The 17,682-nt window shown below is 36.7% G+C and overlaps 2 protein-coding genes across 8 annotated transcripts in view; one reads left to right on the forward strand and one right to left on the reverse strand.

Annotated features, from left to right (window-relative positions):
- Positions 1 to 13,943, reverse strand: part of PURG (purine rich element binding protein G) — a 56,430-nt gene extending 42,487 nt beyond the window's left edge. For 2 of the 5 annotated variants that reach the window (XM_019642854.1, XM_019642853.1), the window contains exons 1-2: positions 13,447 to 13,941; positions 12,266 to 13,135 (exon numbers count right to left, since the gene is read on the reverse strand). In XM_019642854.1, the coding sequence (XP_019498399.1) occupies positions 12,266 to 13,129 (864 nt within the window). In that variant the 5' untranslated portion in view covers positions 13,130 to 13,135; positions 13,447 to 13,941. Of the gene's footprint in view, positions 1 to 6,540; positions 13,136 to 13,446 lie in introns of those variants that run through there. The other 3 variants (XM_019642851.1, XM_019642852.1, XM_019642850.1) reach the window with 3 other exon arrangements.
- A 124-nt stretch (positions 13,944 to 14,067) lies between these two features.
- The window catches only part of WRN (WRN RecQ like helicase), a 138,767-nt gene continuing 135,152 nt past the window's right edge, over positions 14,068 to 17,682 (forward strand). For all 3 annotated transcript variants that reach the window (XM_019642884.1, XM_019642885.1, XM_019642887.1), the window contains exon 1: positions 14,068 to 14,261. The gene's annotated coding sequence lies outside the window, so the exon portion shown is untranslated. The remainder of the gene's footprint in view (positions 14,262 to 17,682) is intronic.

The raw sequence follows: 17,682 nt of genomic DNA on the forward strand, positions 1-17,682 counted from the left end.
TCCAGAAAGCAGAGATGACTGGAAGAAGTGATAAGAAAAAGTGGACCCTGCGAATGAGAACCGAGTTTCCTATTGGTTCATACTAGATCTCTGAATGTATTTATTACTGCCACAGCTACCCTTCTGCCCTTTACTAAGCTTTGAAACTCTCCAGGAGAGAATCACACATATTATTTGCAGCAATAATCAACTTACTTGAAAACCTATTCTCTAATACAAAAAATTTAAGATGAAATTAGCAAACTATGTTTTTTTATTAAATCATAAGGTGAATTCATAGGGCAATAAAAATGAAGAATGAAAATATTTTATTGCTTCAATCTTTAAATAGAATTTAATCTGGATTTTTATAAAGACAAACTATTTGATAATACCCAATAATTTGGTTTTCCAACTGACTGTACTATCAGTTGTCTATCCAAATAAACCCGCAGCAGGTACTTTTGAAATAGCAATATAAATACTAAATTTTTTCTTGCATATAATTGTTTCTGAAAAAAATGATGAAAAGTGAACATTTTCTTATAAAAATTATAAAAGTTAGGCTTAATTTTACAGGGTAAATTTCATAAAATCTATTTTAACTATTAGTAAAGCTCATGAAAATTTGAAAACTGTTTCTTATGTTGTTATGCAATAACTATTTCTTATGTTGTGTTGTTGTTTTGCAACAAGGGATGGGAGGAAATACGTTTTCTCTTAACATGTTTTCAGAATAATACTAGCAACATTGAAATCACACTTATTTATTCAATCCTGTAAATTAACAGAGGCCATGAAATCACAAGTTCCAAATATTATTCCCCAAAATTGTCTCTCAGAGTCGAAAAAATCAAGGTAATAACAATCTTTTTTTCTGATTTATTAATTCCCTGTATGCAGCATTCTCTTTTAAGTGCACATTTTAGTCTCTGTCTTAAATAGTAATTCCAGTAACAGGGGGGTAAAACTAGTTTTTGAGGTGTGCTCTCACGTTGAGTTGAAATCCTTAAATTTCTATTCTGTCTGAAGCCTACTCAGATTATAATTCTAAGACTTAAATTTTAAAAAAAAATCTAAAATTTAAACTGTATCTATAATATAGATAGGACAGAGAATTTAAAAAAGTTACACTACCTATAATGATCCTGACTTTTTATGTCAGCAGTTCATCTTTTTCACAGTTAGGAATTCATTCATTGTTTTGGAACACTAATCTTTGAAGGGGTGGCAGTTGCAAAAAGAAGTTCATGAACTTACAGAACTGCAAAATATCTATAAATGAATTAATTTAGTATTTCTGAGAGGATGTGACCTACTAGAATGACAGCTATTAAGAGGTTATGTATAGTCATATGTTTTAATTGTATAGATGTATATATAAAATATGGTTTTCTTAATTTTGATTAACATATTAGTTATAGAATGTGTATAGGCTGGCAAACATAATATAAATTATTTTTAAATATGTTAGTTACATTTTCAAATAATATACTTAATGGTGTCCATGTGAAGTATTTCTAAATTTAAATCAATGGGTCCAAATGATAATTTTTAAAAAGTACCATAAATACATTATAGTATATATATGGTTCCTCTATTCTATACATACAGATAGAACACAGGAGGTGGTGAAAATATATACTTTTAAAAGAGATTAGTGTATTTCTTACCACATATATCTTAAGAGATAATCAACATTTTAAGCGTTAGCCTTCTTTTGTTTACTTAGCCTATTTTAGTAATTATGAACCATTTGAGCTACATGACATGTAAAATTATGTAACTAAACAAATTCTAACTTCCGTTTAAGTCCTAATATTTAATATTCACTAAAACTTGTATTAATAATTCTTGAGTATAGAAATTATTCACTTTATTCAGGTTTATACATCATAGTTATTTAATAAATTAAAATATGCTTCAGTCTCCATAAATTTGAAAGCTAAGTTTTTCATATATGCATTCATAATTGTTTATTCCTATCATAACTATCTCAAGACAGCGGTAAAAAAATTAGAGGGAACTAAGAAAAGTTATTAAATGTAGTGAAAGGATAAAAAGGGAAGAAAATAATTTTTACCTAAACTCTAGTCAATTTATAAAAAATGTTCCTTGTTTTAAGATTTGTAAACTTCTCAAGGCAGAATGAGTAGCACCAAGTCTTCTTTCTACCAAGATGCTGCAGTTGTTTTGATCAAGTTTCTCCTTCACGATCTTTTGTAGCTAAGGTAAAATCACATCAACCTACGTACAGCACTGGTTCTTAAAGTATGGTCCCCAGATCAGTTCACCTGGGAAACTGTCAGAAATGCAAATTTTTGGTCCTCTCCTCGACCCCTTCCATTCCAGACCTATGGAACAGAAACTCTGGAGGCGGGTGCCAGTAATCTGTGGTTTAACAAACCATCTTGGTGATTCTTAATCACACTAATGTTTGAAAACCACTAGCCCAGAGCAAAGGAGAAAAATGTCTATCTGTAAATAGGACAGTCATCTCAGTTTATCCCGCTGGAGGTAAAGAAGAGGAAACTTTGTAATTAAATATGAAAATGAATGATGTAGGAAGAGTAAGATGGCAGGAAAAGGTGGCAAAAAAAAATCAATGTAACTCTCACTAATATTGATAAAATTTATTTCCAACTGATTTAACATAGCCAGTTATTTTGGGTTTATAAAAATGAGATTGGCGACACAAAGTGAAGAGTAATTTGTCTCTTCTCTGGCCTTAAGGGTAGAATTGGGATGACCCATCTACATTTTCATCTGATACCTTTTAAAAACTATTGACATTTATTTGAAATAGAGGTTCAATCTGTAAACTATACTAACGATGAAATGAATTGTATTTATTAGCCCTACACTTTAACCAGCTAGATGAACCCTTATATAAACAAGGGTCTCTTGGTGGAGCTAGCCCATATATAGGGAGCAATTTTGGATAAAATAATTCCCAGTCATTTGAGACAGATTTATTTATAGTGGTGTTTGGGGGTAGATTGTGCCTTATTAGGTAGGGTGCTAACTTTCAGAATATGTCTTAAAGACAGTGTAGCCTGAAGGAACACAATCTTTGGCTTGTTGTCAGGTGGGGTTCAAATATATTAATTCTGAAATATCAAATCAGTGTCTAAACCTCTGGAAAGTTATATTAAAATAGAGATAATAGGGCTGTTATGAGGATTAGAAATAATAGATATAATGGGCCTAGTATATGGCTAGTATATGGCAGATATTCACTAAGTAATGGTTATTAGTACTAATACACTTTGACTCTTCCCTTTGTTACTACCTTCTCTTTAAAAATGGTCATGGTGCAATTTTCCTAAAGGCTTAATTCATTTCTGAAGTTACCTATTAATCATGCTGGTCAAAATATTTTCTGAAGATCAATTGTATATTGAAAAGTTGGAATAACTGACCTTTCAATCCATATCATCCCAAGTGAAATGTTTTCAATTCATCCTAACATGTTATATACTGTAGAAATATGGTAAGTGTGGAGATGAGTTGGGTGAAGTGATAGATAGCCTTTCTTTCTTAGAGTCTACAGATCTAGTTCATAGGGCAATTTCTAAATTTGCAAAGAGCAGCTTTAGTCTTTACTGTGTTTCAATTGTCATCTAGCAAATAAGTAGGATGGAGTGGGGCCATGGGCATAGAGGGAGAAATTAGTGCTCTTAACCACTTCCAGCAGGAGGGAGGAAAAGAAGGGAATAAATAAACAAAATACACGAGTATATGCACTTCAAAATACACTCTGGTTACTTTTAAACATTGTCTTTGATAAACAAATAGGTACTAAAAAGAGACATGTAAGGAGAAAGGTGTCACTCTTTTTTAATCCGTAATTGACAGTGGTGGTGGGGACTGGGCTGCCTAAATAAATGCCTCTCAGACAAAAACCTTGTGTGCTTCTTCTCTTACCCTCCAATTATCAACCTTTGCAGTTTCTCAAGGCTAAAAACAAATAAACAAACCCATTATGATGTTTTATCTTTGCACACCCTACTACTTATAGGTCCTCTAAAGCAGAACCGTACTGCTCTCAGTTCAGTGTCCTTCCTGATTTTCTTTGTTAAACATCATAATTTGTCACCTAGGATGTTGGATAGGACCAAGGAAATAGGGGTCAAAAGCAGAACTTGATCCTCAGGGACCACTGCAATGATAGTTGTGGTGTGTTATCTAGCAATGTGACTTAGGGTTATTTTCGGAACAATGGCATTTCAAGAAATGATGTTAATTTTTAAGATCTTTTGCCATGCAGAGTATAAGAAATCCTTACAGAATGTGTAGAAACAAGTGATGCTTCCAGAGAACGAGACCTCATATAGGTAACAAAAACATTTCTTTAAAAAAAACTAAACCATAGGACAGTTAGGTAGGTAGTTAGTATACAACAATTTGGTCTTAAAAAGGACTAGGAACAAAATTTAATTTTGTGTGGCTAAACACATACATACATGTTATAAAACTGGCACTTCTGCATGGTTCTTTGGGTATTTTCACAGGCTGCTGAATTATTATAGTTGTTTTTAATATAAAGAGAGAATCTGTTATTCACATTTTCCAATTCTGGTATTTTCTATTTTTTTTTTCTTACATACTCCACTGATATAGAATTTAAGAAGTTTAGAATAGGAGGGAACCTTAGCTTCTGGCACAATCTTGTTCGTTTTTCATATAAGGAAGCCATACAACAGAAGTTAAATGATTTGCTCAAGGTCAGGCCATACCTTGGCAGAATTAGGTCTTATTCTTTCTCAATGCTCTTTTAAAGGTTAAATAAACAGGGATTTAGTTTTGAGAATGGCTTAGTTCTCTCATTTCCATTAGATTGATTTTTGTTACAGGCAAGCAAAATAATCAGCCACTACCTTTTTTTATATTATCTACCTCTAGGCAACAACCTCATCAAGTCCACAACAAATAACGAATACTATCCTAAAGAAGAGTATTATTCTACAGAACCATTTTCTCTAAGAAAAGTAAAATACTAAATATTTCTGAATACAGTAGTTTCAGATAAAAGAAATTCTGGCTTTTATCAGATCAAATATCATAATCAGACTTATACCATTACTTTGATAATGACAAAACCCAAGTCTTCCCCTCCCTAATCATACCTTTTGAGCAACTCTAACTTTTAAATACTATGAATACTTTTCTTAGGGATTACTTTCCCTTTTCTTTACCCCTAATATTTCCTAGGAACATTGAGAACTTTGAATAGAATAACTTACAGAAACCAAGTATAAGGGGATAAAATGGGAGGACAGACAACTCCTATCCAATCTTAGAAAAGTCAACAACATTCAAGAACATATATTCCATTTAAGTGAGTATTTTCTTCATATTCACATTACAAACTAAATTCGCTGTAGCAGCATAATTCATAAGATTTTATTTACTTAGGGATATGCCACTGGCCTCAGTAAGAATAAGCAATTTCTCACAAGGGATATTCAAAAGAAGGTAAAGTTTGGAAACAATTTACCACAGAGCAGCAACACGGGAAACTCCTTGAGTAAGTATGGGTAATCATTATTTTTAAGAAACATTCATTCTTGAAGGTGAATTTACCTTCCTTTGGACCCCTCTCTTTAAATAAGGAACAACACATATAGACCATTTTAAGCTTAAACAAGTAAGTACCTGGAGATCTTTCCCAATGTGATATATTCTGCAAAGGATAATTAGTTATTTGTCATTAAAAGAAGTCAACTCTTATGCTTTAAAAATATATGTTAAAGAGGATCTTGTCTTCTAACAACACCTCATTTTACACACAAAAAATCATGCCATCAATTACGTAGATAAGATTCTAAAGTTTAAACCAATGCTTTCATTTTTAAACCTTTTAATATTTTCATAAAATTTACAGATACCAATCCATTAAAAAATTCTTTCTCAACCCACATATGCTTTAAGATATTCTTAATATTATTGGATCTTTTACTCTGGTTGATTTAATTTATAACTAGATAGTATCCTTCAGGGTTCAAGTATGGGACCTTCAATTTTTCAGATAATTCTTCTTGGTGGTCATTAGAAAAGTGAACTTAAATGCTCCCTTGATGTGAATAAAAAGAGAATATTTTTTTGGGAGGAGGGAGGGTTGGGGAACTATTAAAGCAGCTTTGTTTACATTTTCAGGAATAGTAAGTTTGCTAACTTCATTTTTAAACAATTATATTTGCTAGAATGAAGATGTGGTTTAGTTGTACTTACAACCTCATTGACCCAAAGTTTTTACTCTTTCCCAAAATCATCATAATACCTTCTGGTCCCAAGGACATCTGACAGACTCTCGGTCCTTCAATGGGGAATCAATGCTTTAAAAAATCAGGACTAGTTTTATTCCTTTGTTTATTTAGTCTTGGATTTGACTAATTTGTTAAATGAATTATTCATTAATAACTCTTCTCATCCTAAAATAAAATCTCATGTTAATAATGAAAAGATTTCAACAATCATAACTTTTGCTATAGTTCTGGTACTTGATTGCTCTTATAACTTATTTGCTTTTTTCTTAAAAAATAACAGTAACAGAATCAATAAAAATTGACTAAAAGTAATAATTTATTAAAGCTTTTAAATATGGGTGTTTTTCATTAGAGAACATGGTTAATCTAAAATAACACTTGGTTAAGTAATTTAATATCCTGTCAGTCCTGAACTGTATAATTTCAGGAAAAAGACCAATACTTTTTTTAATGGAAGAAAGAGGGGAAGACAGGAAGACAAGGTGGTTAGGGGTAGGGAAGGTAAACTAATATTTATAGATATGAAAATTAATATATACATATAGTATTTGCATTTTTAAATAAACACCAATGAAATTCATTCAAAATTTCCTTGAGGTTCCCTCGGTGTAATAATCTAGTTTAAATTAAACGCCATGTTAACTAGATCAAGTATAGTATCTAAGTAAAAGGGAAAATAATTCACTTAGAATGACAGATCTAAAGTTGATATTACTGGTATAGGATAGTGTATATGGTATGTTAATTTGTATGTTTAAAAGGAATATATGTTCATACACATATGCTTATATATGCAGAGTAACTCTAGAAAGATAACACAAGAAATAGGTAACATTGGTTGATACTTTTTACTTTCTATTCATCTGTAGCATGTATATTTTGTTTTCCCCATTCAAAAATATTGATTAGAAACTCACTACTAAAATAAATTTAAATCACTTAAAAAGTTATGTAAATTAAGATTGACTTTTTTTTTACATCATACAAAAAATATACTAGCACATATATTGTTTTTCTAAGATCCACATAAATTTGGGTAAACTTACTTTATGACAGTGTAACTGTAATCTAAAGACTCAATTTTCACATGACATTAAATTGGGAAAATAACCTTTTCCCTGTACCTCACTGCTACAACATTGTGGACTATGGATTGTCTCGACAGCATGCTAATATCCTTATTCTCTTTCTCTGACGGGCCAGCAATTAGACACTATTTCTCTATGAAATTCAAGAAATGTTTAAGGAAACCTCAGAAAGATTTTATTTGGCAGTGATAAATATTACACCTGTATTATTCTGTTGGCATAGAATCAATTTTAACTTCTCTTTGTGGTTTACCTTGGATTTTATCCTGCCAAAGATGTTTGGTTTTTTGGTAAAGACAGACTTCAAACTATGTGGTGACAAAGCAAAGCCCTTATATAAAGCTTGGAATCGGATTTTTTAAAATTGTTGCAATGAAAGACATTTGGGAATAAGCAGGGATACAAATTTTACACTTACGAAAAAATTTTCAGGACACCACTTAAGAATTCAAAATAAATCCTATTCACTTAATTATTAAAATAAACCATAAAACAAAATGGTAGTACATACATCAACTTTCAATGGTAGCTGCTTATTAAAAATGCGTGTTTGAGGGCATATTTCAATTTCATCCTTTTCAAATTATGCAGCTCAGATAAATGTTTATTTTACTGAAAATATGTGCAAAATTACAATATAAATACATGATTATATTAAGATGACTATTTATAATGTATTCTTATCCATAGATATAAAATGAATGCAGTAAATATAGTATACTCTCGATGAATTATTAGTACACAGTGTTTCTTAGTAAAGTACATACAACCTATTATTAAGTAACATTATCTGGTTTTCAAATGTACATCCTAGGAAGTTCTTAGGATGGAAGGATACACTAAATCCCCCAATACCCTTTTTGGTCGGTGAAAGTTAGTTCTTAAAATTTTGAAATAATATCATATTTATCTTAGCAACTGTTCTCAGGCTTTTTGCATTTCCTCAATTTGAAACTTTATTTCTTTAGTCTGGGTATTTTCTTAATGACACCATATCAGTCAACCATACTTTTAATTCTAATACAGTATCATATGCTGTCTTTTCATTAAACACATATCAACAATGAAACAGAATCATTAAAAAATTTTTTGTCAGCACAAATTCTCAAAATTAACTTTCAGGGTATTATGGGACTCTCAATTAGATACAGTCTCAAATCTAATATTAATCTGGGCTAGAATGTTTTTTTTAAATTATTGATTCTAGTCCTTAAAAATACAAATATGAACTCTACTTTAAAAATTATTTGATAAATGTATTGGGAATTGTTTCAAAAACATCTTCTACCCTGCTCCATTACACTGATTTAATGGAAACGTTTTACTACAGCAGTTCCAACACAAACATATGCATGCAAGAGATCACTCTATATGTCCTAACTACATAGTTATTGAAACACATCCCACCTGTCAAGTGGCATAAATGTACATCTTTTATATACAAAAGGTAAAGTGCATTATTAAATTAGTGAACTGACAGATTGTCTGCCTGGACCATATAGCTTTCAAATAGACAAATGTGAAATTCTCCCATTAGAACCAATTAATTCAAGAGGTTCCAACTAGCTTTTCCACCCTGTCATTTATTTTTTGGCCATGCTCTTTAGTGCAAATAAGCTTGTGTTTGACTCAAGTTTAAGGGACATGGCAATTTGGGGCTTTAACAAGGAAAATTATAAAATGTGGCAGAACGTTAATACTTTTATAATACATTGCATCTTTTGCATATAAGCAACAGATTAGTGCTGCTTTCAATTGCTAGGAGCACACTGCCAACTATTATGAGGAACCCGTTTCCAAATTTCATACTATTAGCTTATATGATTACAGTTTGAGTCTGTACCACATTATGCTTGGATTATTATGTGCAAACATCATCAGTGTTTTAGGATTATACAGTGAATGAGGAATTTTGGTTACTAACGTTAATGCTCATTTCTGACTGCTAACATCCAGATGCCTTAAGAGTTTAATGTCTTCAAGGCAGGGATCCTATTATTTTGAAGAATACCATGTACGCTTGCAGCTCCATCTATGTCACAAATGACAATAAATAAAATGTATATTGCACAGATAGGAATAGTAGCTTATTTTATAAGATACATGGCAATACGTGTCCTAATACCAGAGTTTTTAACTGGATCTTATTTGTTATGGCTAAAGAATGATTGGGAATTTAAGTATAAAAAAATCATAGCATCATTTCACTTTTCAATGAATACATTAACTATGAAAACATGAAACAAAAGGACTGGCAGAAGGCTTAATGATTCTAAAGTATAGTCAATTGCCGGTATATATGGTATATACGCATCTATCCAATCTATAGCTTTGAGATGGTAAAACTTCAAAGTATACATACAATGTAGAAAATTTGGCTGCTTAATTAATTCTTTACTTAATTAATGCAAAATTAAACTAATAATATTTATATACAGTGAATTAAAGATATTTAAGTCTGACATAGTGTTGCATGTATATGCATATATAACACACATATATACATATACATTTATATATATATATATATATATATATATATATATATATATATATATATAGACACACACACTGAAATCTTATCAGACTAAAAACCAAAAAAATCATTTAGACTTAACGGATATAAATATTTTAGAAGGGAAGAATGTGTGAGAGAGTATATAGTCACAGCAGTAGTGATAGGAACACTCAAATACTGGAATATTCACAGCTCCAGTTTGCCAAAATCTGACAGGTTGATTATTATTAATAGGCACTATGATGGGCAGCAATAACAATCAGTAGTACAGTAATTCAAGTGCACACCACTCCTTCATATACCCAAAACTACTTTTATCAAGCCTATATGTTTTTTTACAGTTAGGATGGTTTAAAGATCCTTGCTACTTTTAGAGTCTCAACACCCACCATGTGCTATTAACTCTAGTTACTAACATTATCTTCTAACCTTCAGTTGTTCCATAGTGATCCAGATGGTCCACAATTATAATGAACTAATGACATTCCTTCATACTACTTGAGGAAACGTGAAACACAATCTGCAAACCAGCACCAGCATATATGTCTGGGATACTGATTGCTTGTTTTTAAGTAACATAAACCAGTGAAATTAATTTTCTTAATTCATATCATAAAAGTTTTCTTAGGGACCTTACTTAAATGTATTTGGGGACAAACTTCTGGAGGAAAAAACTGTTAAAATAATTTGAATTACCTATAGCATATAAAAGAAGAGCTATATTCTGATCTCAATCCATGCAGCCAGCTCTCATCAATGAGAGCTATATTTGGGGGTTGAAATCAGTGTCTGGCTCTTAAACATGATTGTATGGACTTATTGTGTGGGAGGGGAATAAAGCCAAGATAAAAGACAATAATTTCATTCAGAATAAAATGCAGCTCAACAGATAAAAATTCAGTTAGTTAATACAGGGTTGGTACACATATATACTATATTCACTTGTTTAAAAAATTGCTTAGGTGTTGAAAAATTGCTGTGGCACTTCCTGGAAAGTTATTTTTAATACAGGTAAATGGGTGAGTCTTGTGTGAAGTAAACTTTTTTAAGTATTATAAAGAGCACCTTGGAAAATGCCTGAATTTTCCTTTTAAATATCTTCATAACCAATCTTCAAATATATTTTTCCCAGACTGAAAATTTATATTCTGAATGCTTTTTTTTGAGAAAATCTTTTTTTCCTGGAATTAAAACACCTGTAAAAGTCAGGTTTATGCTAGAAGTGTTGACATAGTTTTAAGGGTAGCAATTGCAAAAATCCTACTAAAATATATTATTACAGATGTATTTTTATATCAGTTAACTGGTGCACCAACCCCTCTAAAATAGTGTTAAAGAAGAAGCATAAAATATAACACCTTGAGTCCATGATATATTTTGGGAAAAAACCTCTTACAACCTTCAAATTAGCACGAAAAACTAAAACATCAAGATTTCCATAGCAAAGCCATAGGATGAAGCCTCCCACTCAATAGTGACATAAAAGTAATTCCTGAAACTTTGGAAAGTCAATAAAATATATGATACAATAAACAGAGGTAAAGATGGGATTGTATTAGTTTAGAATAACCAATTAAAACTTTCCCATGGCTTTGATATGGCAACTATAAACTGTAGGGTTACCACAAAATTTGAAATTATAGCATACTATAGTTAACTCTAAGATTTGATTTTTTAATGGTACCTTTTAATATTCAGTTACCCAATGGACAATTAATATATTTCTACTTGTACTTTTATAAATAAACATATTTATACTATACTTGAGGTCAATTTCTGTTTCTGTGGTAACTGTCCTACAGGTAAGCTTAGCAGCTTTTAATGAAGTAGGGATGGAATACTTTTTTGGGGGGAAATTGTTAAGTAGTAATTCACACTTCCATATTAAGTATATGTATCTTTTTTCAGGATTATGTCATAGTGCAATGTAAATCTTAGTTATGGTATTTAGAAGGTCAGATCACATTTTGTGCTGATTTGCATACTTCAATAGTCTGGAGCAGATGAAGCAGCTAAACTATTTAGCTCTGGGAAGGTTGGAATTCCCATAAGAATTATAGTGTTCTATGCATAACATAACATGAGAATCAGACTCCTTGAAGTATAAACTACTAGCGGTATCACTAATAACAAAGGGCCAAAAAAGAGGAAAAACTTCTTCAAATGACTATGGATCAGTACTTTAGCCAATTAATGATTTTAAATTTTGCCTGATGGAGTTCAATTTCACGCTAGTCGAGGCATTCTTGTTCTTCACCACTGGCCCTTCTGCCATCCATTCTCTTTTCTTTATGGCTGTTGCAAATTTTCCTCATCTCTTCTTCATACTTGATAAAATTCTCCCCAAACCTTGTCCAAGCTTTGAATGGAACAGTAATAGTATTACGGTAAGGTGGCCTCACTTCACTTACCTTCAGGAAAATTCCATATTTATTAGAGCCCACATCAAAGTAGAACCTTTTATTGTCCACTCTGAAAGAAGTCCCCTCTGGGAGTTCAAGTGGGTCATCGTCTCCACCTCTTCGTTCTTCTATGTCCCCTTCGCCATAGTCTTCAATGAGCTGAACCAAGGCATCACGAAACTCAATCATTCCTTGTGCTGGGAGGACAATAGTCTGTTCTTGGCCCAAACTATGGCCAAAATAACCTATCATGCCAGTCCCCCGCATCATGGTTTGTCTAATCCTTAGGAAGCGACCTCGCTGATTTTCCTTTAGGTCTAGATAATATTTCCTATTGTCCCTCTCTATGTAGTCAGTTTTAAGGACACTGTGAGGGTGCTCCTCGGACCCCACTGACACTGGTGGGGAAGGTGCAGAATGCTTCTGTCTTCTCCTGGAGCCTTGTTCCTTGCAGTGGCCATGCTCTTGCCGGTGGCCTTTCAGGCCCAGGTGGGCGTAATGCTCGATGAAGTCCCCTAGACAGTCCTTCAGCTCCGCTGCCACTGACAGGGAGAGGGTCAGTTTACTCTTTCTGATATTGTCCTGCCGGCCTCTCCCTATCCAGACTTCGGCTATCTTTAGGAACCGGCCCCGGGAGCTTTGCTTCACGTCTAGGTAAAACCTCTTTTTCTGGATGTCCACTCGTTTGGAGGCCAGCTCCTGGATTTCGGCTGCGCCCCCAGGCTGATTAGGGGTGGCTGAAGCCACGTAGTGGGGGTAATGGGAGTGCTGGGCCTGGGGATAGAGTCTACTCTTGCTTAGGCCAGAGCCCCCTACATTCTTGCCGCCGCGGCCGCGGCCGCCGCCGCCTCCCCTTCGCCTGGCTCTTTCCATCTTCAGCTGCAAGTGACAAACAGACACACGGGGTGGGGTGGGGGAGGGGTGTTGAGAACAATCGCAGACGCCCCTCGGCCTGCGCTGCCCCCGCCTCCGCCTGGGTCCCCCACACTGGGCTCTGCTCCCACGGCGCCGGCCACCCCAGCGCCGAGCTCCTGCCTCTACCGGACGGTCGGCGGCGACGGGCGGCATACCCAGTTCTGCACCGCGCACACAGCGTCCCTCCGCCGCCCCTGGCCTCCCGCTCCCGCTCGCCGCCGAGCCGCCCGCCTCGGGCTCGGCAGCCCCGGGGTCCCCAGCCAGCAGACACTCACATCAGCGTTGCCATCACCGCAGCCGCCGATGCCCTTCACGACCGCCGCCGCCGCCAGCTCTCGGCCCCTCTGCTGCAACCGCCGCAGCCGCCGCCCCCCTCCTGCTTCCCCGCCGCCGCCGATCGCACCGCCTCCCGCCGGAGCAGCCGGGCAGGGGCATTGCCTGCGGCGCCCACCGCCGCCGCCCCTCCTGCGGCCGCTGCGGGGGCCGCCGTCTCTCTTCCGGCACTAGCCCGACACCCGCCCGGGAGGGGAGGGGAGGAGGTGGGGAGGGTGGCGTGCAGTGGACCCCGCCTCCTCTAGCACAGCCCGCTGAATGGAAGTAGGGGTCTCGCGTTCTCCCTCAGGGTGCGCCCTGACCCAAGTCCAGCGCGTGGGGATGGAGCGTGAGTGCGAGGTGACCCGACAGGTGTGAAGATGGGAATAAGGACCCGGGTGGCGAGAGTGTTCTGACTTCTCCAGGTTCCGCGGGGATGTAGGACTCTCGGCCCACCGGCACCCGCTCAGAGACTACACTTCCCAGAGTGCTCAGCAGCAGCGAGAGCCCCTGCGCATGCGCGCCGCTTAGTCAGCTGGGCTGTGCTGGGAAGATTGCGGAGCGGAGGATGGGTGCGGGACGGAAGGGGTGGGGAAAGTTGGTCTCCGCTAACTGAGGTGTACTGTGTGCGCCACGGTCCAGCGTGCACTCTGCAGCGCGGGAATAAAGCCTGTTGAATTGGTGTCTAGCCTGGATTCCTGGGTTCCAGGCCGTGGTGTTGTGGCGCTCCATGTCATCCAGCTGAAGGAGAAGACCCGTTGAATTGGCTCTTCTTAGGGTAACGTGTCCTTTCCACCCCTGCTTCCGCCAGCCCCAGACCCTGGGCTGTCACTCTAGCCTTTTACAGGAGGTGCTCAGTCTCGCAGAGCAAGGCTTGGGCTGTGTGAGGGACTCCTTAGAAACGGACATCTTCCTTCCCCATTCCACCTCCCAAGCACCCAGGAAAAGGAACCCTGACCACTTGCAGGCCTTCTCAGAACTGTCAGTAAAAAAGTGTGCTTTCTCATCCCTCCGGCCCCCTGCTTGTGCGACGTCATTGTCTTTCGTGTGCCCTGGATTCTTTCCTTTCGATATTGCCTTTACTGCTGCAGAAATGGAGCCACTCCATGTTTACACAGCAAAGTCGAGGGAAATAACCTCATGTGTGTAACTTAACAAATTATGTTGGATTTCTTGAGTTCAAAATAGTCATTCCTTAATTCCCGCCTCCCCCCCACCCCCCAGCTGAATCTGAGTTGTTTTCTGGATTGCTTTGAGTATGTAAAAGATACGACTGTCTATGGAAGAGAGTAATACAATCCTTAGGATGCAAATTTAGCAGTCTTTAAGTCAGAGTACTTTTTGTATATTAACTTTTAGGGAGTTGAAGGTTGGGAAGGGTAGGACAGTTCAGATTTGATGCCATTGAATAGAGGAGTGGTTTAGGCTGTTTACATAGTAAATTGGGAAGTCGTCTGTGTGCTATAGATAATTTTAAAGCCATCAGATTGGATGGCTTTACATCCAATTTACAAGGGAATGAATGTAGATGGAAAAGGGAATGAACAAGTCTGAGACCTGAATCTGGAGTGCTGTGATGTTTAGAGTTTGGAGAGGTGAAGAAAGACCAGCAGATGGTACTGAGAAGGAATTCTTACCGATGTAGGTGGAGAATCAAGAATTGTCACAGAAGCCTAAAAAAGTGTTTCAAGAAGGTGGGTATGATTAATTGTGGCATATGCTGCTGGTGCATTGAGCCAGATGAGGATTGAGAATTGACTATAGAATTTGGCAACATGTAGGTCACTGGTGACCTTGATATGAGTCCATCTGGTGGGATGGAGTGGATACAAGTGGGTTTAAGAGACAATGGAAGAAGTGGAAATGGAGATGCTAGTATAGATGACTCCTTTGAGTAGTTTTTCTATAAAGGAGAAGAATGGAGCGGTTAACCAAGAATCAAATTTGTTTATTTGTTTTATTAAGATGGCAGAAATTGCAGCATGCTTATACGTACTGATGGGACTTTGGGGCTTTTCTGGTAGACTAGTAGAGAGCTGAAAAGTTGAATAGATGAGAGGGTATGGAATGTAGAGCACACATGGAGGGATGGACTGGATTTAGGAGCACAGATAGCTCATGGGAATATATAGGTATCTTTTTATGTATCTATCTATATCTATCTTGATCTGTTTTATTCAGCCTTCCATCATAAATGCATGGGCCAATTCTCAATTCCTTATTGAGATATACATACATACATACATATATACATATATATACACACACACACACACACATATATATATATATACACACACACACACACACACACACACACACACACACACACAGCTGGCAAGCTGGAGACCTAGGAGACCTGATGGTATAGTTCAAGTCTGAAGGCCTGAGAACAAGAAGAACTGATGGTATATATTTCAGTCTAAGTCTGAGTCCGAAGGCAAGGGAAGACTAATATCTTAGCTTGAAGACTGTCAGTCAGAGTGAACTCTCCCTTTACTTAGCCTTTTTGTTTTATTTATGCCTTCAACAGAAGGGGAGGACAGTCTGCTTTACTCAGTTTACTGATTTAAATGTTAATGTCATCCAGAAACACCCTCATAAACATACCCAGAATAAGGTTTAGTTAAATATCTGAGCACCCCATGGCCGAGTCAAGTTGACACTATAAAATTAATTATCACAGTAGAGTATATGGGTATAGATGCAATTATGTAAATAACCATCAGGGTAGGAGCTTGTGTAAGTTCTTTTTTGATTGCTTAAGTGAAATCTGAAGCAAGGTTATAGGCTTAAAGTGAGGATGAGAGAGAAGATATGATAGGTTTAAGTAGAGAGGAAAAGGTATGAAATAGAAGGGGAGGATAGTAAATAATTAGTGAAAAGTTGTAGAATTGCTAGGAAAACTCAGGGCCCAGTTGAGGTTGGTGGTCACAAATTTAAGGTGAGACCAGTCAACATGGTTGTGTTTTTCACCTGCTGCATTCATTCAGCTGCATAGTTATAGGCACTGAGTAGGCAGAGAATTTGTTTTTATTCAGGGTTAGAGATTTGCCAGGAGAGACTATTGAAGCCAGCTGCAGGCAGTGAAGCTAAGAGAGTATGCAAGGAGGTAGTTAAAACTTCGTAATTTATGATCCTACTACCTTTTCACTTGCCTCACCCCCGGTAGTCCTTACTTCCTCCAGTTGGGTCAAAAGATTGTTTGAGTTGTGTTTCTAGAGGGAATGAGCTTGAAAAATAGATGTTGATTGGATAGTGAGATGCTTGGTATGGAGGTTATGGAAGGATTTAGTCATTGGTAATAACATGATGTCCTCATGGGAACAAATCAGTGGAGCAACGTGTAGGTAAGATTATTGGAGGAGAGCTAGTCAGAAAACTGAAAGGCAATATCTTTCTCAAAGGTTGTGCGTCAAAGGTTGTGACCTACTGGACAGGTAGAGGGGTAAAAAGGTAGGATATAGATATAAATGGCTACAGTACTGATGGCGATGGTGATGATCATGGTCCATTAACACCCAATTCAAATACCATCAACTTGATCTACATCTGACACTGGAAACTTAGGTATTGAGTTACATATGGTTACATGGCAAATCATAGTCAACACATAAGCCCTTCATGGACTTCTGATCTTTGACCAAAGTGTTCTTTTATGAGTGGCAGGTGACCTGAGGCATCTTTTCTTAGTTGTTGGCTTGAAATCCTTTCCCGAAGGCTTATTATTATTATTATTTTTAATGTTAGTTTCAGGTGTACAGAACAATGCAATAATTATCCTTTTCACCCTCACAAAGTAACAACCCTCCTCCCCCCATGTACTACCCTCCCACACCCGATATCATGCTTATCTATTACAATTCTGTTGATTCCATTCCCACTCTCTGCTCCATGTCCTGTGACTATATGTATATATAATTATAGTTGACATACATTATTATTCAACATCAGCTTCAGAAATACAGTGCGGTGGTCAGGCCTCTACATCAACTATGAAGTGGTCTCCTCAACAGGACATGAGTCCATCTGGCCCCCTAAGAAATATTTACAACATTATTATATTCCTCAGACTGTCTTTTTCTATCCCTGAGGCCATATTGTAATTACCAATTTGTATTGTCTCATCCCTTCCCCTTCTCCTTCATCCCCACCCCCTCCCAACTAACAACCCTCAGTTCTTCCTCTGTGTCTCTGAG

This window comes from Hipposideros armiger, unplaced genomic scaffold, assembly GCF_001890085.2.
Source record: "Hipposideros armiger isolate ML-2016 unplaced genomic scaffold, ASM189008v1 scaffold_73, whole genome shotgun sequence".
Taxonomy (NCBI): Eukaryota; Metazoa; Chordata; class Mammalia; order Chiroptera; family Hipposideridae; genus Hipposideros; species Hipposideros armiger.